The following is a 24,358-nucleotide window of genomic DNA, read 5'->3' as shown; positions in this document are numbered from 1 at the left end:
AGTACCCGCAGGGACCAGGGAGAATGTGCAAACTCCACACAGACAACGTGAGAGGTTGGAGCTTCTTGGGTCCGTGGATATACATTCTAGCAGCTATATCAAAACAGAAGACATTCCCAAAACAGCCAATCGTTCTCTTCATACAAACATATCTCACTCAGCAGAGCTTGAAATTGTGATTGAGAACTGGTTTTGCATATAAACCATTTCTAATGCAGGGTATTGAGATTGATTAGCAGTCTGGAACAGCTAACTGCATGTCCGACCTGAAGCCTTTGCACCCTAGGCTCTCACAATAAATTTGCTGAACTGTCGAGAATCTGAGGTTCAATTTTACAGACATTTTTGTTTTATCGCTTTATAGGGGTGTCTCCTCTACAGAAAGCCTTCGGCAACTGTCTGCTCAGTTAAATGGCTTGGTGACTCAGGTGAGGCTGATTCCATTGGGCCAAATTTTATTTTTTAAAATTAAATCTAAATGTTGCATTAAACATGAAATCCCACCTTTCCTCTTTTTATTATCCTGTGGAGATTTGAGTCTTGTCCGTAACGCAGTCACACTTTTATTTTTACTTTTACTTTCAAATTCCTGAGTTAACGTAAGAAAAATAGATTGGCTGCTGGATTATTTTATGGCCTTCCACTAGATTTTAAGTTTTTTGTATTTATTGCAACAACCTTTTCCATCCCAACACCATCACATGCTCCTGTTATTGGTGCTATTTTGAATGCTCTCTTGTATCCTCTAACGTCTGGTAAACCTCCCTTCATGTGTTTCTTGCACTGCTTTTCCATTCTGAAATGAGGAATATCCAGTGCCTTGAAATATGGAATTAATTATCTCTCTTATTGATATTGCTCAGTCAAAACCTTGCTTGGTAAATTATTACTGGTGGGTCTTTGAAATTGTGTTGATCAATTGTTAATATAACTTGAGTGGGCAGAGAACTACTCCCTTTCCAGTCACATAGGTTCAAGTTCAAGTTCAAGTGAGTTTATTGTCATGTGTCCCTGTATAGGACAATGAAATTCTTGCTTTGCTTAAGCACACAGAAAATAGTAGGCATTTACTACAAAACAGATAAATGTGTCCATATACCATGATATAAATATATACACACATGAATAAATAAACTGATAGTGCAAATAACAGAAAGTGGTTGGTAATAATCAGAGTTTTGTCCGAGCCAGGTTTAATAGCCTGATGGCTGAGGGGAAGTAACTATTCCTGAACCTGGTTGTTGCAGTCTTCAGGCTCCTGTACCTTCTACCTGAAGGTAGCAGGGAGATGAGTGTGTGGCCAGGATGGTGTGGGTCTTTGATGATACTGCCAGCCTTTTTGAGGCAGCGACTGCGATAAATCCCCTCGATGGAAGGAAGGTCAGAGCCGATGATGGACTGGGCAGTGTTTACTACTTTTTGTAGTCTTTTCCTTTCCAGGGCGCTCAAATTGCCGAACCAAGCCACGATGCAACCGGTCAGCATGCTCTCGACTGTGCACCTGTAGAAGTTAGAGAGAGTCTTCCTTGACAATCCGACTCTCCGTAATCTTCTCAGGAAGTAGAGGCGCTGATGTGCTTTTTTGATGATTGCATTAGTGTTCTCGGACCAGGAAAGATCTTCAGAGATGTGCACGCCCAGGAATTTGAAGCTCTTGACCCTTTCAACCATCGACCCGTTGATATAAATGGGGCTGTGGGTCCCCCTCCTACTCCTTCTGTGCGTGAAAATTGGTTAATTCCTTCATTGAAAGATGATGCATTGAACTATGTTAGTAGGTATCAGTTTGGTCATGTATATTTCAGTCAAAGCTCATGAAGTTTGTATTGTGTTCTGGGAATTTAAAAAAAAAAGAACCTATGCAGCATGCCATTCAACAACTGTTTAAATAGCTTAATGTTTTCAAAATGGTCAATTGATTATATCCAATTACTTCAGAATTTTCTATTGTCATTTCAGCATTTGTAGACCTTTATATAAACTAATCATTTTTCAGCAAGCAAATCTGAACAGATCATAAAACAGTAATCCATTAGGATGTTCAGTTGAATTTGAGCTTCACTTAAATACACCACCTGAATTTCTCAACTGGATGGTCACTCGATCTGCTTCTCCCTACCCAAGTTTTAAAGGAAATCAGGTGAACTTAAGTCGTATTTTGAAATCTTTCTGGTCTAGGTTAGGTCATATAAACAGTATTGCAATGTATGTGGCCAATTTGATATTGTTTTGGGTGATGGCATTGAGCATTATAACTTGTCAAATAGAGTACAATTACTTTTTCCTTCTCCATTCTCCAGACAACTTATGTGAATGGTGAAAGTGGCGTTTGTGCCGTCAGCCCTAAAGAACTGGAGGTAGGATGATGCAAGTGGATTCTTATTTTTAAGGATGAAGGTTTAATGGGGACACAATTCATAACATTCTGTCCCCTGTTGAAAAGGGATTTTACTTCTTAGGGGCTCTTAATATTTTTTGTGTAACTTTTAAAATTCAAAAATGTCCCACCCTTGTGTCGAATAATTTCAGGTGGAAAATCTTTTTACATTTTTTTAGAAAGTGAGCTGCTGGAGAAACTCGGTGAGTCAGGCAGTACCTATGGAGGGAAATGGAGATTTGATGCTGCACCTGGACTTGAAAAGTAGAGAGGAAATGGCCAGTGTAAATATATGGAAGAGCCCCAGAGGTCAGACAACAGCTAGCAAGCAATAGGGGGAGGGGGAGGGGGAGGAGGGGGAGGGGGGGGGTTGAGGTTGGGGTTGATTGGCAGATAAGATTTGGGTTGAGGATGGACAGATGATGATGGCAACAGATGCTAGGAGGCAATGAAGGCTGCAGATTCTGGAATTTGACAGGAAAGGTAGGTGGAGAGTGGAACCAAATAAGGAGGGATGATGTCAGATGGGAATACAGAAAGAAGGGAGGGGTGAGAAGTAGGTGGGGGGGGGGCGGGGGTGAGGGGGTAGGTCCATTGGGAGGAGTGATATGTGGCTATTGGAAATAATGCCATGATAGGAACAAGAATTGTGGTCTAAGGAAGAGATAGAAATTATTTTTGAGCTCCACTGGTCAGAATAGGCCTGGAGTATTGTGAGTAGCTTATGGCACCAAGCTTATTAAGGAGAATAATATGCAGAGTACTAACAGACTACTGACAGGCACAGACTAGTGTCAGACTACTGGCTCAGCAGGTCTAGCAGCTTCTCATGAGAACATGGATAGGCGATGTTTACCTGCCAGGCTTTGTCCTGCCCCTCCTCATATCCATCTGTCTCCTCCTTTAGATTAGATTAGAGTGACCTTTCGGTCTGAACGAAATTATGTTGCCTGCAGTCATACACAGAACCAATAAAAACAAAACATACAATAAACACTAATTAAACATCCACCACAGTGAGTTCACCAAGCACATCCTCACTGTGATGGAGGCAAAGTCGTAGGTCCCCCCCCCCCCCGCAACCACCACACTATCAGTCTGACGATGAAGAATCCCAATCCAAAACTTCACCTATCCATGTTCAGCTGAGATGCTGCCTGACTTGCTGAGCTACTCCAGCTCTCTGTTTAACCAGCATCTACAGTTTGTTGGTTCTACAAACCTATTAAGGAATTGGTCTCGGAGAGAGTGTAGATTTCACAGAGTCTTGCTTGCTTCCATTGATTACATTACAGGGACTGATCCTAGGGGTTATATTCTCTGGAATTTTAGAAGCGGTGACTTGATAAAATTTATCAGGATATTCAGCAAAGCAGATTGGATTGATAGAGAGAAAAATACTTTCACCAGATATTGACTAGGACCAGGAGTCAATGTTTAAAATTCTAAGTGACTTTAGTAAACACTTACAGTCGAAATTTGAATCGCTGTTCCACAAATGGCAATTCATGCTCGACAAAATTTGTACGTTTAGCATCTGTGTTTAACAGACTTTTATTAATCAGATGTGTAAAGAGACATGAGGAAAGTCTGGTATAAGGTCACTGATCTTCCATTGATCTCAATGAATATTTGAACCGTCAGGAGAGACTAAATAGCTTTTTTCTATGTTTCTGCAAGTGCATAGGTTTGAGTTGTACAACCTCTTCCATAAAACAATAGGTTTGTCTCAAATATTTTATGCAACATTTTATTTTTATTTAGTTTCCTCTTTAATTCTACCCAGGTCTCCATACCAATCATGCTTGTTATTCCTGCTGAAGCAATGACTACTTGCATCAATTACTAGCCATTATTCATGTGTGATTTGAACTTGTTCACAGGACATTGGACCTTCAACTGATTAGTTTGTCTGCAAAAATTTTATTAATCTGCAACTCGAGGTGCAGAAATCACAAACTCTGGCTATTTTTGTCCTCAATGCACAAATTGTCCCTGCTGCATCGATAATTGACCACTTTCCTCAGTGGATTGAAAGCAAATTTTATACCGTTTCGAAATATCTCTGCACCTGTTGTATAATTTATAGTGAATATAATTGATAAAGTGATCTGTATATGATTGTGGCTTATAGCTAATGAAAAAGTAGATGAAACTGGATCTTGTCCATGCACCACACTATTTTTGTGCCATTATATTGTGACGGATAACTTCATCTATCACTGACATATGGCCCATTGTAGCATTCCAAGATACTTTGAAGATATTTTGCCGTCTCAATTAATTGTCTATCATTCTATCTCTATGTTTACTTAAATGCTACACACTTGGGTAACGTCATCTGTACGTGATAACGCCAAAATATGTCGACATCTGCATCACTTCTAATCTGGTGTAGTGAAAATAATATTTTGAAGGTAATTTAATGATAGTCCAGAGTTTTCCTAATTATGAATAGAGGAGTTTTTAGAATGTTGAGCAATAGGATGCTAATAACTTTCTACCTCAACATTTGTGCAAGTGACACATTTATTACAAATTTGAATAAAGAATAACATTGCTGACTTTAAATAAATGTCTATCCAATGGTAGCCATGACCTTTTATTTTGAAGGTTGTGGTAGTAGCATTGTGCTAAAATAACAGCACATATCAGTAATTTAAAACAAAACACAATACAGATGCTGGAGAGAGTCCACAGGTCAAGCAACATCTATAGGTACAGAGATAACTATCACTTCAGGTCAATTTATTTTTATTTTTGTTCTTAAGGCACAAGTTGTTTTTGCTAGCCAGTAGACTGGACAAAATGAATATCCAAAATAATGATTCCACATGATATGGTTCCAATATTCTTTCAAACTGGGGTTTTCATGATATTATCAACGTTAAAATAACCCGAGTCAAATAAATTCTCTATTGAGATAGAACTGTTTAGTTTCGCTATTTCCTTTGCAACTCCTCAAACAAACTCCAAATTATCTTGGATGGAAAACTGCCTCGTAAATGTTTCTTCATACTGGCAACCCTTAATTTGAGAAAGATAGAATTATCTGTTTAATTCAAAATAATGTATTTTGAGACCCTGCTGTGTTAGAATTGCTTAATTTAAAGCCAGCAGATGCTTCTGGTCATTTCCAGACAAAAAAGGCACTAATTAAGTGGAGTTGACTAAATGCTGAATAGGGTAATAATTGGCATATGATCCTTGAAGCTGAAAGTAACAGAATATAAAACAGTTTTGGATGACGAAATTTCAGAATTCCAATTTTTAAATTGAGAGCATTGAGCATTGAGATCAATAAGTTCCATGGATGGACTGGTACAGTTTCATTTTCTTTTTGAGCATGCGCTGGTAGCAACCAACAATAACTGTTCACTTTTATTAATTTATCTTTTCTTTTCATCTTTTTGTTCCTCCACTCTCTGAATCTGCATGTGTACACAGACACGAAACCAAGAGCTGACTATAGCTCTTGACTCCAGCAATGTATCAAATAAAGAATTATGTGCAAAGATAGAGGAATTGGTAAGGGCATGTGGAGTTTGTTGTAGCAGCATAAGATTATATCTGGTTACCATTGTGCATTTTCACCAACTTAATTTAAACAGCATGGTAAAAGAAGTTGATCAGTTCTCATCAAACTAAATGTTTCAAGGCTGGTTAAAGGAGTTGCTTTTGCATTGTACATGTTAATATTATCCTCATGTTCTGTATGGTATTAAAGACATACCAGCTATATATTATCATTTTATCAAAAGTCAAGTGCAGTGCAACCAGGGTTTTCTTGGTTGGTTTATCATCTACACTGCTTGAAAGATGTCCATGTTTTCATTTAATCATCTTTTTTCCTCTTACTATTTTTTTTTGTTCATGTCTTGCGTTTGCATTTTTTTTTTCTGGAAGTGTATTGCATGGCCCGTTTATTAGATCACCTGCAAGGCCTAAATGTTGCTGAAGTTCAAAGCAGAGGATTCCAGAGGATGCCTTGTTTTTGAATAATAGTCACCAGCATTATTTTTATTACCTAGAAAAACACACTCCCATTCTGGAATGTGCAGTAATGGAGTAAAAACATTGGAATTAGCAGTAACTGTTACATACCAATCATTGAATCACCAGGTTTTTTCCCATACTTTGAGCAAACTTTGCATGTTAGAATCTTTGAGGGGTTTTGAAACAAAAATCACATATTTTCAACTCCATATATTTGTAATCATACATAGCATAAGAGTTACCATCACAAATTGATGGACTGTACAAGTCGAAGGGCATGTCTGTTATTTCCAATGCAGATTTTTCCAAATGCTGTGACATTGGGCAATAACAAAATTTACAAAGATGAACTGGCAGTGGAGAAAATGGGAGAAAAGAGCCATTACCTGCCTATCAAATGACTTAAAAAAAAAAACTCCTGGTTCTTTTTTAAAATTGTAAAAAAAAATTGGATGATAATGATCTTTTGACTTAATGTTCAAACCTTTTGACAAGGCTGCTCCACAGAACAATCTCAATGCACTATTAGATCTAGATCACATCTCTGTCACACTGCACTTTTTCCCTTAAATGTGGCTGCAGTGAATCATGTATTCATTTTCAGACTGGCCTAGTTTCCAGTTGTTAATTTTCACTTCAGCAGTCTGCGAATGTGCAGACAGTCAGAACATAAAATTTGTTCAACCCTTTAAATGCCAGATTGATTCACTGCTGTGAGAAGGATGTTTGGTGAATTATATTTTGTTCTTGACCTTTTGCAAATGTCAGCATTGGTCCTGTACTTTGGGCCAATATCCTTTTAAATAAGAGCTCTTAACTTATTCGCAATGTGTTCCACAACAAAATGGGAAAGCAGCTGGTTCCTATCCTGCCAAAGCACCAGTTCCTGAATGAGCACTGTTCGTTTGGGATGACGTTTTCTTTTCCATATCTTTTCAGTTTGACAAAATGTGTCATGTGCTTAAGATCTGTGCACAGTTCATCAGTGAATTGATGTGGTGGTAGGGTTCATGTTTTATGTTAATTTCACACTTGGCATGGAGACACATTCAAATGCAAGGCAACAAGTGGAATGAAGGTTGGCACAAAATGCTGGAGTAACTCAGTGGGACAGGCAGTATCTCTGGAGAGAAGGAATGGGTGACGTTTCGGGTCGAGACCCTTCTCCAGACTGATTGGAATGAAGACGTGTTTCTTTGTCCCCAAGATACTATTTATTATCCAATGACCACATTTTTTTGAGCTTCAAAAAAAATCTTCAAAACTAGTGAAAAAAATATATATTTCTGAAGTGGAGCATATGTGGGGGAATAGTAATCTTCTACCTTGGAATTGTCTTGTGTTGGAAGGCCAGATATGTTATCTGAAATCCAGGTTCTGATATTTATGATCAATAGGGAGGTTTCACGGCAGACGGGTCACGACCCATGACCCGTACTGTTGCTATGCTACTCCAAATGGATTACACGCGATGAACTGCAGATAGGCACTTACCATTGTTTCCAGCGTAGCGGGCCCGTTAAAACCAGCTGAAATTGTCAATTTTTGCGCTGTAAATAATTATGGAAATCGGGATAAGCGTGAGAGACATTTAGCCTACTTCAGAATTCCAAATGTGAGGAGAAATGATGGTAGATAGAAACGAGAGCTGAAGGGACAACAACAGCCAGAGTGCTTGCCGAACATTTGCCGTTTGCTCACTGCATTCCATCAAGTAAGGCATTATTTGTGTTTTTTCTTGATTCCTTTGGCATCTAAAAAGTTTCAGAAGTGATAAATCTGGCTGTAATTTTTTTAAATTGCCCATGGTTCTCGTGGGTTTTTACATACAAAATGAAAACGCATCTGAAGGAAAATTTACAGCCAGATTTATCACTTCTGAGAATTTTTAGATACCAAAGGAATCAAGAAAAAACACAAATAATGCCTTACTTGATGAAATGCAGTGAGCAAACGCGATAATCCCCAATATTTTCAATGTTTACCAAGCACTTTAGCTGCTGTTGTCCCTTCAGTTATCGCTTCTCTATGCCTTCATCTCGCTTCACTTTTGGAATTCTGAAGTTGGGTACATGTCTCTCACACTTACCCCGACTCCCACAAATTTTTTCAGCGCAAAAATTCAACATTTTGGCGGTTTTTAACAGGTAGGAAAGTACGCGTTTCTAGCATTAATAACATATACCGGAAGTGACGGATGTCTTCCAGTTGGATTTAGTGGCTCCGTGCGTCGAGTCCCATGACCCAGTGACCTTCCGTGCGACCCCCCCTATAGATAAAAAATAAAACCCAGTGAAAATGTGTAGAGTTTGTGTATAGTAGATAGCATATTGACTGGTTGCACCACGACTTGGTTCGGCCACTCAAACGACCAGGACCAAAGGAAATTACAGAAAGTGGTGAACACCAGCTGGGCCATCGCGGGTAAAAAAAACCTCACCATCATTGAAGGGATCTGCAGCAGGCATTCCGTCAAAAAGGCAGCCAGCATCAACCTGACCATGCTCTCATCTCGCTGCTACCATCGGGAAGAAGGGGTGCTACCGTGAGGAAGAAGGTGTCTGAAAGCTGTGATCACCAGGTTCAAGAATAGCATCTTCCAACAACCATCAGGCTGTAGAACGCTACACAACATCTCTACCAACGAACCAGGGACTTTGAAGGAACTGCAGATGCTGGTTTAAACCGAAGTTCAAAGATAGACACAAAATGCTGGAGTAACACAGGCAGCATCTCTGGAGAAAAGGAATGAGTGACATTTCGGGTCAAGACCTTTCTTCAGACCTTTTCTCGACCCGAAACGTCACCCATTCCTTTTCTCCCGAGATGCTGCCTGTCCCGCTGAGTTACTCCAGCATTTTGTGTCTATCTTCGATCTATGGACTTTCTTTGATTGCACTAAGAACCTCAAGCTTTTTTTGTACTAGTATTGGGGTTATTGATTTAATGAATTTTGTTTATTTTATATTATCTATGTGTTGTGTTCCAGGCCTGTTAAGCTGCTCCAAGTAAGGTTTCTTTGTTGTATTGTTGTTGCAAACGACAATTAAACACTCTTGTCTTGACTATTGAGAATTGAGGGTTTAATTGTCATATGTACCGCCAATGGAATAATTAAATTACTGTACTCTCAACAGTTTAACAGGCCTGTAAATGCAATTACACAGATAATAATAATCAAAAAAACAATAAATGAATAAACATAATAGATAACCATGATAGTGCAAAAGCTGAAGCCCATAGTGCAACCAAAGACATAATCCATAGAAGATAATCATTTCTGAAGTCAGTGTTGCGCAGTGTTCAAGCGCCTAATAGTTGCTGGGAAGAAACTGTTGTTGAACCTGGTGGTCACGGTTTTCAGGTCCCTGTACCACCTTCCCGATGATAGTAGTGAATTGAGAGCGTGGCCAGAGTGATGTGGGTCTTTGATACTGGGTGCCTTTTTGAGGCAGTACCTCCCGTAGATCCCCATGATGGTGGGGAGATCAGTACCTGTGATTTGATGCTTTTGGTTTGAGATCCATAGCCTTTTATATCTGAAGCATGGGATTTCACACCCACAAGTAATTGATTTTATCACTAAAGGAGACTGCAAATTTTGGCCAGGACAGCAGTGATAGCAGCACTGGTTTTTTTTTCTGCACAAATCCCCCCAGTTTAGCATCTCTCCGATTAACTGGCTTTCTCCATACATGTGTTAAAAGCTTCCCATTTGACCAAAATTTTAAACTCTGCGCATGCATTCCCCCCCCCCAGCGCAGCATTGACTCAGAAAAATGCATGCGCAGAGTTTAAAATTTTGGTCAAGTGGGAAGCTTTTAACACATGTATGGAAAAAGCCAGTTAATCGGAGAGATGCTAAACTGGGGGGATTTGTGCAGAAAGAAAAAAAGCAGTGCTGGAATAACTCTGCAGGTCTCAGGCAGCATCACTTGAAGACATGAATAGGTGACGTCTTAGTTTCTTTGGCTGCATCACTCTGACTATAGGCCGTCCAATGTATTTGGTTACACACCGCTATCTGATGCGTTCCCTTACATCAGCTCTAGACAGGGCAGTGCTGCTGTTCTATTTGAGGCCATTTGTTCTCACCCGAGTGTGTTGTCAGCATCAGCCTTGTCAAATAAATATAGATTATTATCCTGCCAGTGCTTCGCTCATTGGATAGTACAAACATGGACAGCTGTTTTGAAATGTAAAAGTCAATCAAGGAAAAAGCCTTTTACTCAATTAAAACCTATTCCTTTCTGGTTTGTTGGACTCAAAATATACACAAGTCACACGTAGATTTGCTTATAATGCCATTAGGGAAATGTAATGTAAAATTATTTTAATGTAAAGGTCCACTGTTGTAATTAGCTTTGATGCCCGTTTTGCTCAGCAATTTATTAGAAATAGACTATTGAAGGTGAGCCAGAAAGAACCGTCCCATGATGATTTTGCCGTTGTGTGGACTGATCAAGTCGACTCCGCCATTCAATCGTGGCTGATTTATCTTTCTATTTTAACCCCATTCTCCTGCCTTCTCCCCATAACCCCTGACACCCATTTGTTTGAATGAGGCATAGTATCAGCAAGTGCTTAGACTTGAACCAGTGGCAGGACATGTCTTTTGTGTCAAACAAGGCATTTTGTGATCCAGGGAGGAAAGTAATTCAGAATTTCAGACGTCCCAAAGCCCTTTTAAAGTTTTGTGTCGGACATTGGATACTCAGTTTGAACACACAATTCACAAACTGCAACTCGTAGATTGTGACTCTGATCTGTGCTTCGTGTTCTAGTTTGAGGGATGAATCTTGGTCAGGACACAAAGGCTAACGCCACTGCTCCTCATTGAAATAGTTGTTGCATTACTTTAAATAAACCTGAGAGAATATCCAATAAACAATCCCTCAGTGCAACACTCACTCAGTACACTTGCCCATCATTGGAGTGGGTTTCACAACCTTGTGACTCAATGGTAGTGTTACAACTGACATTTCTCATTAACATTTGAGTGCTCTGATTAAAATTGTTTGGAAGATACAATCTGGATAAATTTACACAAAGCACCTCATTCAGTTGTCTTTGATAGGGATGGGCCAGGAATGTGCTTGCACGGAAAGCATCAGAGTTAGGTATAGCAACAACATCAGGATGCCACCTCCTTATGAGTAGCTCTGCTGAAATAATTGAACTTTAAACATGCAGTTTTCAGGTCATTGCTAATCTCTGTCTTGTGAATTGAAATAGAATTAATCAATATTCAGATTATGATGAATTTGATGAAATTGGACTTTTAGTTTGCAATGTTAACTGATCAACTTCTCTGTGTTATGTAACTTTGTGTTTTCAGACTACTGTAGCTGCATGGAATATATTTTTTTAGTAAAAGCATGACAGTCGTATGTTGCATGATTGCTTGAATTGTTGTAGATTAATTGCTTGCCGTGAATGGAAACTGACCCTTAAAGTGGCTGCACTCTAACAGTCATCTTTCACCTCGAGCATGTACAATAGTTTTATGTTCAAGTGAAGCAAACTGCAAGTAGGTTCTTGCACCAGTATTTTCAAATTAATGAAGGGGAGATGTAGGTGGAGAAGAAACTGCAGGGAATTGGGGATTTAGGAAGGGAAGAAATGGGGTACTCAGCCCAAGAGGAATGGAGGGACGCTTATCACAGCATATAAAATGATGGTCAATTAGTCCTGGTGTTTGAAGCTAGGTGTGAATGGAGGAAGGTTATCCATGGAAATATAGAATCGGGGGTGGGGGTGGGGGGGGGGGGGGTTGTTCATCCTAGATTAGTTTGACCCGGCAGAAGGAAGCAGTTTAGTATTTGGTGTTGTTGACCTAAACTAGGTGATCTAATAGTAAGACCAGATGTAGACCATACACATTCAGGTTTGACACGGGATCGATAAACCAATGTTCCACGGTGTGAACAGCAGGGGAAGCTTGTAACTGGGAACCCTATGTATCTTCTCAGTGTGAACAATGTTATGGGAAGTTTGGGTGTTTGACTGTGTTTTTCCCTGTAATCCAAACTTTAGTAGGGCCATATTTAGAAAATGGTCTAAAATTTGATTTGTTATTCATTCCTAATTTGACTCACAATAAAAACAGGTGTGTGTGTGTGTGTGTGTGTGTGTGTGTGACACTGGGATGTAGGAGTAAAATGTGAAGAGATTTATGTTTGGATATTTCACTGTAGTTTTCACATCTTATTTCTCCGAACAGAATAAAAACAACACAGAGCTGAGTGGTCAGCTGGAGAAGGTAAAATACCAGCTTTGATGTGCTTGGATTGTTTGCTTCTTTTCAAGGAGTTATTACTATTCGGAAGTTTGGCAGGTGACTTGGCCTGTGCCTTTACCAATGTTTTTTTTCTCTTTTTGATTATTTGGTAAATTTTCTGTTATATTTCCTCTCTGTCCCGTCCTTAGTATTCAGGGACAAATTACCAGCTCAATTCTCTCCATGCTTCCTTCCCCACACTCCAGTTGAGAATCAACAGCATTACCTTCCCAGCCTCTGAACTTGCCCAGAAGTCATTGTATGGCATTAAACAGCAAAGCAGCTATCAGTTTTCAATTGTTGCAGATGCATTAAGAACTAAGTACCTACATAATTCTGGCATAAGGCTTCACCCACTTTTGTAAGCAAGCTGTCGAATAGGGAATTCTAAAGTGATTTTGGAATTTTACCAAGATCTTAAATGGAGGAAGTAAATATTGCTTAAAGAGTCATGGAATTTTACAGCATGGAACTGGGCTATTCGGCCCAACTCATCTATGCCAACCAGGCGCCTAATCAAGCTAGTCCCATTACGCCTAGACCTGGCCCATATTCCTCAATTTTCTATCCATGTATCTACCCAAGTACTTTTAAAATGTCATAATTGTACTTGCCTCTGCCATTTGTCCTCGTAACTCATCCATGATAAGATTAAAGGAGATCTGAGGAGCAACTTTCTTCACAACTGAGTTGTCCTTCAGTTCTCCTTTTAAATTTAATTCCATTCACCTAAACCTTTGCCCTCTAATTTTGGATTTCCCTCCTCTGGGGAGAGGCTGTAGCTATTCATCTTGTCTATGCCCCTTGTGATTTTATAAACCTCCAGCAGGTCACACCTCAGCCAGCCTCTCCTTTGCAACTCAAACCTTCCAGACCTGATAACATTGTTGTAAATATTTTTGCTGTCTCCTTTCCAGTTTACTGATGCCTTCCTATGGCAGAGTGACCATAATGATTTACAGTACTCCAAACGTAGCCCTACTAACAACTTGCACAACAGTAACATGATGTGCCAACTCCTGTACTCAATAACCTGACCGATAAATGCCCACTTGCCGATAAAGTCCATCTGCCTTTGAGTTGACCCATTGACCCAGTTGATTAAGATCCCATTGTAATCTTAAATAACCTCCTTTGCTGACTGCGACACAACCAATTGTACTGTTATCCACAAAGTTGTTAACAATGCCATCTATATTAATATACAAATCATGAACGTAAAAAACGAACAATAGTGGACCCAGGATCTATCCATGTGAAACACCACGTGATCTTGCTAAATGCCACATAGATATTTTTTCCTCATCTACTTGCCCCCCTCTTACCCTCCACCTCTATCCACCCTGTAACATTGTATCCCGGAACATTGAGCTGCCAGCTCCGTCTCTCCTTCAGCCAAGTTTAGTTTAGAGATGCAGCGCGGAAACAGGTCCTTCGGCCCACTGAGTCCACACCCACAGGTGATCCCTGCACACCTACACGATCCTACACACTAGGGCCAATTTTTACATTTTATACCAAGCCAATTAACCTACAAACCTGTACGTCTTTGGAGTGTGGGAGGAAACCGAAGATCTCGGAGAAAATCCACGCATGTTGTGGGGAGAACGTACAAACTCCTTACAGACAAACACCCGTAGTCAGGATCGAACCTGGGTCTCTGGCGCTGTAGGGCAACAGCTCTACCGACCATGTTTCTGTAATATCCCAATCCCATGTACCTATCTATGCCCTGAATTCATCAGTCTTGCCTGCCAGGCATCTAAAAGCATCAATCTCCCTCGCTCCCAACCATGCTGTCCTGTCTACTGAGCTTGTTATTTTTCATTTCTGTATTTGCTTCAACTTTCTCATTTGCCTCACTACTGCATTGGGTACCACACCAGCCCGACTGGTTTAAACCCTCCCAAGTAACTCCAGCAAATCTCTCTGCCAGGATATTGATTTCCCTGTCCAGTTCAGATGCAACCCATCCCTCTTGTATGAGTCCCCATTGGTCACCAAAGAGATTAGTTTGTCGAAGCATCGTAAATCGGGGAGCATCTGTACTGTAGGTACACTGGGCTTCAGGCAAGCAAGGAATTTCAATGCACAATGACAAACTAATCTGAATCTAATCCCCATCCACCCATTTCCCCTCCCTTGGGCATTACATTTCACTCCTCTTCTTATCTGACACCCTTTTGGCTCCTTTTCATCTCCAGCCTTTTTCGCTTGCTTTACCCTTTTGCCAATCAAAATCCCTCTTGATCGCCATTCTCACCCCCCCCTCCTGCTCCATCCGTTTAAAGAACAATCCCACCCCAACACCTCATCTGTCCGTCTCCTCCACAGATGCAGTCTGACCTGCTGAGTTCCTCCAGCAATTTGTTTTGTCGAATGATTGCTAGACTCTGTCAAGATTTCAGTCCCTGACTGCCATCCAGTGGTTTCTCCTGCAAATTACACACACAAGTTGCCTCCCGTAGCTTGTTAAAAGCAAAAACCTAAAGTTATTTTTCTATTTCAGATTAAATTTGAACGATTCACCTGTGCCTTACTGTTCAGTTTTTTGCGAAGTCAGTGTAAAAGTCAAGTGAATTGCAAAGTCACACTGTTTCAGTGATTCATTAAAACCATTGCATGCTTTCCTAAAACCTTGAAATCTCTGATTTTCTTCGTTTTATACCTGTGAGTCTTATTACCCCACTCAGCACATGAGATGTTAAGTGGATTAGATTTGTAATCTGCTTTCATTTTATTCTTGAAAGTTTGTTTGTTTTGCACCATGTGATGTTATATTTACAATATATATCCATATTTACTTAGGGTAAGAAAGATTCGGAACAGAAGTATTTCAAAGAACATGCATCAATGAGAGAACAGCTCCAAGTAAGTTCATCAAGATGCAAGGTTTTTTTCTCCAGTGGTCTCTGCTCAAAGGCACTTACTGCCTGGTGCAGTTTTCACACAGAGGGGGGTGGGTTTCTGGAATAAGCTGCCAGAAGAAATAATTGAGGTAGGCACAATAACAGCATTTAAAAGAGTTTTGTACAGGTACATGAATAGGAAAAGGATAGGAGAGGGATATCGGGCGACTGTGTAAATGGAACCAACTAAGATGGCCATCATGGTTGGGCATGGACGAGCTGGGCTAAAGTGCCTGTACAACTCTGACCCAAAGTAGTCAGCTGAACTACATATTGTGACTGTGCCAAATGTAATCTGCGGCAAGGATGAAACCTGATGATACTGGGGACTTTAGAATTAAATGAATCTGGAATTTTTCAAAAGCAGTCGGTAGAGTTTAAGGAAGTATGCAGTTACCACCCTATTTGTATTTTAAAAAAACACACCACAATCATTAATCATTAGGGACAGAAATCTACCCACCTTGCCTGCTCTGGCTTAGACGTAACCCCGGGTGCACCCATGTCATTGACTCAGAACCGCGTACTCGGATCAGAGCAAAAAAACAATGCCCATGTCGTGATGGCCACGTTCTTTAAACAAATTTATTAAATATTGTTGTATAGTTTTGTTTGTTTATTGCCACATGTATAGGGATACAGTGAAAAGCTTGTTCTACATGCCTCCCAGTCATATGCACTCTGTATCTTTCCTTTCACTCTAACTGTTGTACTTGAGTTTGGCTTGATAGCATTTATATATGGTATCCATTTGATTGGGTAACATGCAAAACAAAGTTATGCACTATACCTTGGTATATGTGAGAATGGTAAACCTAAACCGAAATCATACTATATGTGAGTACAATAGATCCTCTTCTGGAACCGCATGCAGAGAGCCGCCAGGTTGCGGCACCATCTTGCACTGAGAATCATTGAAAATGTTGAATAATTTAATTGTATCTCCAGGTTCACATTCAGACCATTGGAATTTTGGTTTCTGAGAAATCGGAGCTCCAGACAGCTTTGGTCCACACACAGCAGGCAGCAAGGCTAAAAGCAGGTAAAGCCATTTGATTTATTAGACCCATTTTTCTCTGCCAACCTAATCGTGATTTTGTTTTGAGGAAAACGTTGGTAGTTCGCTGGAAAGCTTGAATTCTAATCTTTGTCATTTTTTTTTTCCTTTTAGGTGAGGCGGAAGATTTAAGTAACAAGTTGCAGCAATCGAGGCAAAGAGTGACAGAACTGGAACGCACACTGTCCTCCATCTCATCCCAACACAAACAGTCTGACAAAGTAAATGGCTAATTCTTCAACCGAAAGTCCAACTTCTCATTTAGGGAAATAAAATGTGCTTAATATTATTTTGAAACTTGTCTTTACAGATAAGCAAAGAGATTGAAAAAGAGAGAGAGAACCTGCGACAAGAAGTATACAAACTAAAGTGAGTTACAAAACATATTTACTGTGACATAACTAATTGTATTCTTTAAAAAGAAAACCTGATAAACCAACTATTTGTATTTGACTTGCAGTAAAATGAGCGAGGAGATAAAACAGCAAAATTCTGAACTCTCAGAACAGTTGCGGTCTAGGGTATCGGAAAATGAAACTATGAGAAACAACATTGAAGATTTGCACAAGAAACTGGAAATGGCTGAGCTGATGATTCAACAGGTGGGGCAGCTTATAGATTTCAGTACGGCTTCCCACTTTCTAGTCGAGATGATTCAAGCATTAAACTTGTACATCAAGTAGTAAGGGCTCAAGAAGAGGGAGGAAGAGTCTTCTAGATGGGAAGCAAAAGACAGCCCTAAAGGGAATAACGACAATATCCTAACAAATGATTGAGGGGTATAAATCCTGTGATGTTCATGTCCCTTCGTTCAATGCACACTGTGCTGACTTGTTACTTCAATATTGGATGCTCTCACCACTTTTGAAAAAATGTTCCAAGTTCATAATTGACTTTACAAATTGGAATTAGTGTTCTACCTTGTACAAATTGGGAACTATTCGCCATGCCAACTATCTGACAAATTGTTGGGTGACCTTGGGTTACGGATTTGGAGAGGTGTTTCGCTAGATCTGCCCAAGGAGCGTTTCCTTTTCTGATAAAGTTCACTCTTAAAAACAAACAACACACAATGGGTTAGGTAAACCAACTCAAGCTTTACTGATCATAGCCGGCGAGAGTGTCAGGTATACAGAGTCAAGTAAGCAACAGACACTTGACTCTCCTGAGCCTCCACTCTAATGAACGAAGACTTACAAGGTCTTTTATAGTGTGTAGGAAAAGTGGTCACATGCTTATACAGAGTTACAGCAATGACATTTAACACAATATATCAATCATAGGCCCAATCCTTTCAAAGCATACTTGTCACTCATACAATCACTTGTCATTCTATGGTTAATCAATCACAAATGGTTGATCACAAAACTTCTTCACAACAGGAAACAGGTCCAGCATCTGCAGTACCTTCTTAAACAATATAAGGATCTTTATCAGTAACCTACAGAAGTTTCTGTTTACCCAATTTCCAAGTCCACAGAAAACAACATCCTATCCCACCATTGTCAATTTGAGGGTTTGTGTTGAATATTATAAGTATATTTATAATGCAGATCAAATGTTATGATGTTTTGGTAAGAATCGTTTTATTTTGTCTCCTTCAGTTCTCAAATCAGTCGGCGTTGCCAGAGGTTAATCAGCAACTATACGTGGTTCTTGAAGAAAAAACTGAGTTAGAGGCACAGTTGATGCAGGTAAGGATTCTGCGGGTCAAAATCACTTGGTTGGGCCTCGATCCTTTGTATATGAGTTCTTGACTTCTGTGCGATTAGTATGCGGTCGGTTTTCTGTAGGCCACATTGAAAATAGCGAGGAACATAAGAAAAGTTCTTGTGGGTCAGAATCTGAAGAAGGATCCCAATCCAAATCGTTGCCTGTCCATTCCCTCTACGGATGCTGCCTGACGTGCTGAGTTCTTCCAGCACTTTGTATTTTGCACAAGATTCCAGCATCTGCAGTTTTATTTGTCTACTTGCTCGGAAGTATGGTTGCAGCTATTTCAGAGAGTTGGGAAAAACAGCTTGAGCAGAATCCAATCGGAGCAAACATTTCGGAGGATGTAAATAGTGTGAGAAGATCTTGGAGCTATCAGTTCAGTCACTTGCCATTTTGCAATTGGTCAATACTCGGGTATTCAGGTGCGTATGTATGCCAATGTAGAAATAAATTCATTTATCTGAAGACAATAAATATAAGATTGAGAGATATACATACGGGAGACAGTCTTTTTCCCTGGGTGGAAATGTTAAGTCCCAAGCTTTAAGGTGAGAGTGGTAATATTTAAAAGAGATGTGGGGGGAATTTTTATTTACAGAGCGTGGTAGGGGTCTGGAACTTGCTGCCAGGGGGGTGGAGGAGGCAGTGGTCTTGAACAGGCTTCTAAATAGGTACATGGATATGCAGGCAGAGGAGATTAGATTAACTTGGCATCATATTCATACTGGATTTGGGCTGAGGACCTGTTCCTATGCTCCTCTATGTTCTATCATTTGGGTTGAGGGATGGCTGAACCTTCAGGCTAAATATCAAGTGTCATTTTCTAACAATATAGTTGTAATAACTTTTTTAAATTCACATCCTCATGATATATTGGAAGAGGATTTAAGATTTAAAATAGAAAATCCTGCTAACCTAAGTTGTATTCATATAACGCAGAAAGCACTAATTTTAAAATGGATCTTGATATTCGATTGTGGTTGTTTTCAGGTGTCAGAGTCACTGCGGTTACTTCTTGCCGAAAGAGATCAGTACGCTCAGAAGCTGCAGGAGGAGGGCAGAATCTGGCAAGAGAAAGTTCAACAGCTTACAGCACAAGTTAGTGGTAACAGTAAGACCTAAATCTGTAGTGAATGTGTTGCTCCAACTTGCACTCAAAGGACAAATATTTCCTTTTTTTGTTGTTGTTGAAAACACATGTAATGTGTTCAGTTTTAGAATTCAAATATTTACCTGACATCCAAGTACTATGGGATTGCTTCTGCCATATTCGGATAAGATAAGATTATGTGTTTTTCACCTTATGATGCAGACTGGTTTTGGATATGCAACATATCCCCAAATCTTGCAGTGCAGCTTAGTTGTTTGGTACCTAAATAACCTTTGCAGGTTCTTTGAAGCAGCTGCCCAATTTGCCTATTATATTTTTGCTTTCTGGCTGTATACCAGTTCCCTTTTCTAATGCTGTTGTTAAATCTTTATCCACTGACTTACCATTCATTGCATTCCAGATCATGATATTTTCATATATTCAAACTTGTTTCCTCTTCCCCACTGGCTATTTTGCAGATTTCTTAGTCAGACAGAACTGAAACAGGCCATTCGGCCCAACTCAGCCATGCCGCCCAAGATGCCCCATGTAAGCTCGTCCCATTTACCTTCATTTGATCCATATTCCTCTAAACCTTTCCTATCCATATACCTGTCCAAATGACTTTTAAATGTTGTTATTCTCCCTGCCTCAACTACCTCCTCTGGCACCTTGTTCCATATACCCACTACCCTCGGTGTGAAAAAGTTGCCCATTCAGGTTCCTATTAAATCTTTCCCTTTTCACCTTCAAACTATGACCTCGAGTTCTTGATTCCTCTAACCTAAGAAAAAAACTGTATTCGCCCAATCTATTCACTATGCTTCTATACACCTCTGCAAGATCACTACTGAGCCTCCTGCACTCCAAGGAATAAAGTCCTAGCCTACTCAAACTCTCCCCATAGCTTGTGAATGTTATATACCTGTCTGGAATGTCCATACTATCCATAGCAAATAGTAAACTAAAGGGCCTCTGTTGTCACCAGTCGCCAATGGGAACCATGTGCTTTCACTGGAGATGGCACTTTGAGACGCCGGCTCACAGTGAAGAGCAACACTATTTTATCAATGCAAAAACCAGCAGAGATTTGGTGGTTCTGAACCCTCTGGGAACTCTCCACATTCATCCAAAAAATAACCCACAAGAGTGAATGCAATAAAATGCCAGCCAAAATCCCACTGTACAGATCCTTGCAATGGTTGAACAAACTATTACAGATTGTGCGCTGAAATTAGAATTGAAAATGTTTGCATGTTCTTATGAGGTGATTGATTAATTTAATGTACTTAAATACAGCTGGTAAATGACCTTACAGCTTAAAACCAGCTGGTAAATGACCCAGAATCTAGAAGTCAATCAACTACTTTTTTTTGTACGGACACCTCTAAAAAGTTAAAAACTAGACTGATGTACAACTGCATGTAGCATGCACTGTTATATGCGTAGCGTATGTTCTACAAACAATGACTGAGTAGACCTAATAAGCTTAGCAAAATAGCCAGTGAGAATATAAGATCCAGATATAATTTCTAGCTTTCATTACTGGATGTTGAAATCCAAATATGACTTTTGCCCCAGGCTTGTTGCTTGACTAAGTGTTTCTAATATTCCCTATTTTAAATTCATTTTTGGTTTGATTACAATGCTTAAATAATTTCATAAATAAAATCTAAGAATTCTATTGAATATGATCATGGGAAGTGCTTGCACAATTTGTTAGATTAATCTCCAGCAGAAATATCTCCACCTGAGAATGCACATTGATTAAACGGTCGTGTTTAAGAAGCAACTGCAGATGCTGGAAAATCGAAGGTACACAAAAATGCTGGAGAAACTCAGCGGGTGCAGCAGCATCTATGGAGCGAAGGAAATAGGCAACGTTTCGGGTCTGAAGAAAGGTTTCGGCCCGAAACGGTGCCTATTTCCTTCGTTCCATAGATGCTGCTGCACCCGCTGAGTTTCTCCAGCATTTTTGTGTACCTTTGATTAAACGGTCTTTCCTATCTCAATGCAACTATTGATCATGTTGTTTCTGCAGGTGAATGCACTTTCAGAGGAGAAGAAACAAAGTCTTGTGTATATGCAGGACTTGGAAACTTCATTGACTGACCTTAAGAATAGATCAGGTAATTCTAGATGTGTTTTTGCAACATTTGGCTAAAACATCACAACTTACAGCATGAATTGAATTGTTTTAAGTATAATCATATTTGGCACCATTAATAAGTGGAGGAATAGATAGGGTGAATACACAGTCTTTTTTTCCAGGAGAGGAGACTCAAGAACATGGGGGGCATAAGTTTAGGGTGATTTGAAAGTGGAAAGATTTAATATGAACTTGTGGAGCAACTTTTTCACAGATGGCAGTGAGTGTATGGAACGCGTTGTCAGAGGATGTTGAGGTAGCAACATTTAAACTACATTTAGAAAGGTTCAGGGATAGGATAGGTTTAGAGAAATATGGGCCAGATGTGGGCAAATGGACTAGCATTAATGGGGCATCTTGATCAGCATGGCCAAGTTGGGCTGAAGCTCCCTTTTCCATGCTGTGCTACTCTGACTCTGAAGAGTTCTAGGTGAAAATCTCACCCGCTGCAGAACACCAGGTGGCAAACGTGTAATGACAATGTTTGCAACATATCGAACTTGTATAGAACAGTGATCCCAAAGCAACAAAATGTAGAAACTATGAACTGCAGAAAACAAAACAACAAAAGATGCTGGAGTAACTTAGCAGGCTCGGCAGCGTTGCTGGAGAACATGGATAGGTGACGTTTTGGGTTGGATCCCTTCTTCAGACCGATGACCTAAGCTTTTTTCTGACCTGGATAATCAATTAACTTGTTCTATGTTAATTGATGAACAAACCCGATATGACTGTGGTGAGATCTGCAGCAACTTTCTCTGATTGGCAGTAAGTCAGAACAAAAGCAATTTGAAGAATTCCATGGTTTTTGGCAGAGGATGATAAACCTGCGGACTTCATAACTACTCCCTTTTTCATTCTATCCTTTTTAGACTTCCTTCAGAATATGGGTTTTTATAATCTCTGCTGTCCACTGGGTAGAAGAACAGGCGTTAATCCAATGTTTGTTTCTGTTTAAGGATGTGTAACTGTTATTCTCTGGAAACACCTCAGAACACCGGTCTATAGTAAACATGTTTGCAATATGCTAAGAATGAGGTCAGCAGTGAAACACAATGGAAAGAGCCTTAGAATTTCCCTGAAGATTATGCAAGGAACGGAGGATTGCTCTTTGGCGAGGATGCTTGCAAAGAAGGATATGCTGTAATTGCTTAGTGAATGGAGATTACATAGTTGGCAACTACAAATTAAAGCTGATTTGTCAAGAATTCCTAAATTGTAGTTTATTCAGTTATGTGACCCATAAAGTGAATGCCCACTAATCACCCCTTGAGCCATGGTCCACCTTGTCCATGCTGACCAAGTTAGCATATTGGGCTCGACCCAATTGCTTTCATTGGGCTCATAGCCCTCCAAACTAACAACAAATTATCTATTTTTTCCCCAGAAATGTAGAATAAATTTGCAATTTTGTGGCACCTTTCATTGCACCCACTGTTTTTGCAGTTTAATCAATTTATGTGGGAAACATAATCAAAACGTCCAGACAAGGGCCATCTTAATGCAAGTCTTCAGAGTCCCCTTATCACTTTTCACGGTTAAGATGTAGATAGTATTTTTTTTTTAAACTATCCTGGAAATGATGAAATAAGAATGCTGTATCTTGTGATTCCAAGAACTGAATTATCCATTGGTATCCCATGGCTCAGAATTTGTTGTTTTGCTTTTTCCTCTCCATCCCAGCCTCATATTTTGAAATGTCAGGATCAGTGTTATAGTAAGTTGTACCCACATGCTGTTTTCAGAATTTCCAATAATTGCTTTCATTGATTAAAGATAGTGATAGGAGAATAATAACACTTTTGGATCTCAGCAGAAAATGCAGACTTTGTGAGCAGTTAGATTCTGTAATATTCAGAGAGTGAAATACGTTATTTGTGCACCAGCTGTACAACCTCCACTTACTGTGTATTTGTCAAGAGTCAAGAGAGTTTAATTGTCATAGAGACCAGTAACGGAACAATGAAATTCTTAACTGCTGCAGCTAAACAGGCCTGTGAATGCAATAACACACAAAAATATAATAAACAATAATACAATAAAAGATCGTAATACTATGTAACAGTAATGCAAAACTGAAGTCCTTAGTGCAATCAGAGATGCAGTCTATAGAAGATCATAGTTGCTGAGGTTAGTGTGGTGTTCAAGAGCCTATTAAGTAACTTTTTGAGGTGTTGGCACTACTGAAATGCAAGAAAAGTATTTTCTAAATTTAACCATTTTAGCACGGATAATGTGACACAGTAAAATCGATATTCTTTAGATTTTTGGAAATCTTAATTTGATTTGTAAAGGAAAGTAGATAAATATTTGAAGAAGAGGAGTCAAGAATATGAGCAATGGATCCTTATGAATAAATAACATAGAACAGTACAGCTCAGGAACAGGCCCTATCACCCACAAAGTCTGTGAGCCGAGCATAACCCCAAGTTAAACTAATCTCCTCTGCCTGCACATGAGCCATATCCTTTCATTCCCTGCATATCCATGTGGCTATCTAAAAGCCTCTTAAACGCCACTCTCATATACATCGCTAACACCACGACTGGCTGCACGATCCCGCACCCACTACTCTGTTTAAATTTTTTTTTTAAATAGCCCTGCACATCTCCTTTAAACTTTGTCCTCTCACCTTGAAGCTATGTCCTCTAGTCTTTGGCATTTCCACCCTGGGGGAAATGGTTCTGACTGTCAACCTCTTACAATTATTGTCTATGCCTCTTATAATTGTATATACTTTTATCTGGTCCCCTCTCAACCTCTGGCGTTCCAGAGAAAATAATC

At 39.7% G+C, this 24,358-nt stretch overlaps 1 protein-coding gene across 3 annotated transcripts in view; it reads left to right on the top strand.

Annotated features, from left to right (window-relative positions):
- golga2 (golgin A2) overlaps window positions 1–24,358 on the top strand; it is a 75,251-nt gene that overhangs the window by 24,232 nt on the left and 26,661 nt on the right. For 2 of the 3 annotated variants that reach the window (XM_033048726.1, XM_033048723.1), the window contains 12 exons: window positions 365–428; window positions 2,301–2,357; window positions 5,825–5,905; window positions 12,597–12,635; window positions 15,462–15,524; window positions 16,511–16,604; window positions 16,734–16,840; window positions 16,930–16,988; window positions 17,080–17,221; window positions 18,224–18,313; window positions 19,326–19,433; window positions 21,467–21,554. In XM_033048726.1, the coding sequence (XP_032904617.1) occupies window positions 365–428; window positions 2,301–2,357; window positions 5,825–5,905; window positions 12,597–12,635; window positions 15,462–15,524; window positions 16,511–16,604; window positions 16,734–16,840; window positions 16,930–16,988; window positions 17,080–17,221; window positions 18,224–18,313; window positions 19,326–19,433; window positions 21,467–21,554 (992 nt within the window). The remainder of the gene's footprint in view (window positions 1–364; window positions 429–2,300; window positions 2,358–5,824; window positions 5,906–12,596; window positions 12,636–15,461; window positions 15,525–16,510; window positions 16,605–16,733; window positions 16,841–16,929; window positions 16,989–17,079; window positions 17,222–18,223; window positions 18,314–19,325; window positions 19,434–21,466; window positions 21,555–24,358) is intronic. The other variant, XM_033048724.1, reaches the window with a different exon arrangement.

The sequence above is a fragment of the Amblyraja radiata genome, chromosome 32 (genome assembly GCF_010909765.2).
Source record: "Amblyraja radiata isolate CabotCenter1 chromosome 32, sAmbRad1.1.pri, whole genome shotgun sequence".
Lineage (NCBI taxonomy): Eukaryota > Metazoa > Chordata > Chondrichthyes > Rajiformes > Rajidae > Amblyraja > Amblyraja radiata.
The sequence above is the reverse complement of the archived record's forward strand: the minus strand, read 5'-3'. Positions and strand labels throughout refer to the sequence as shown.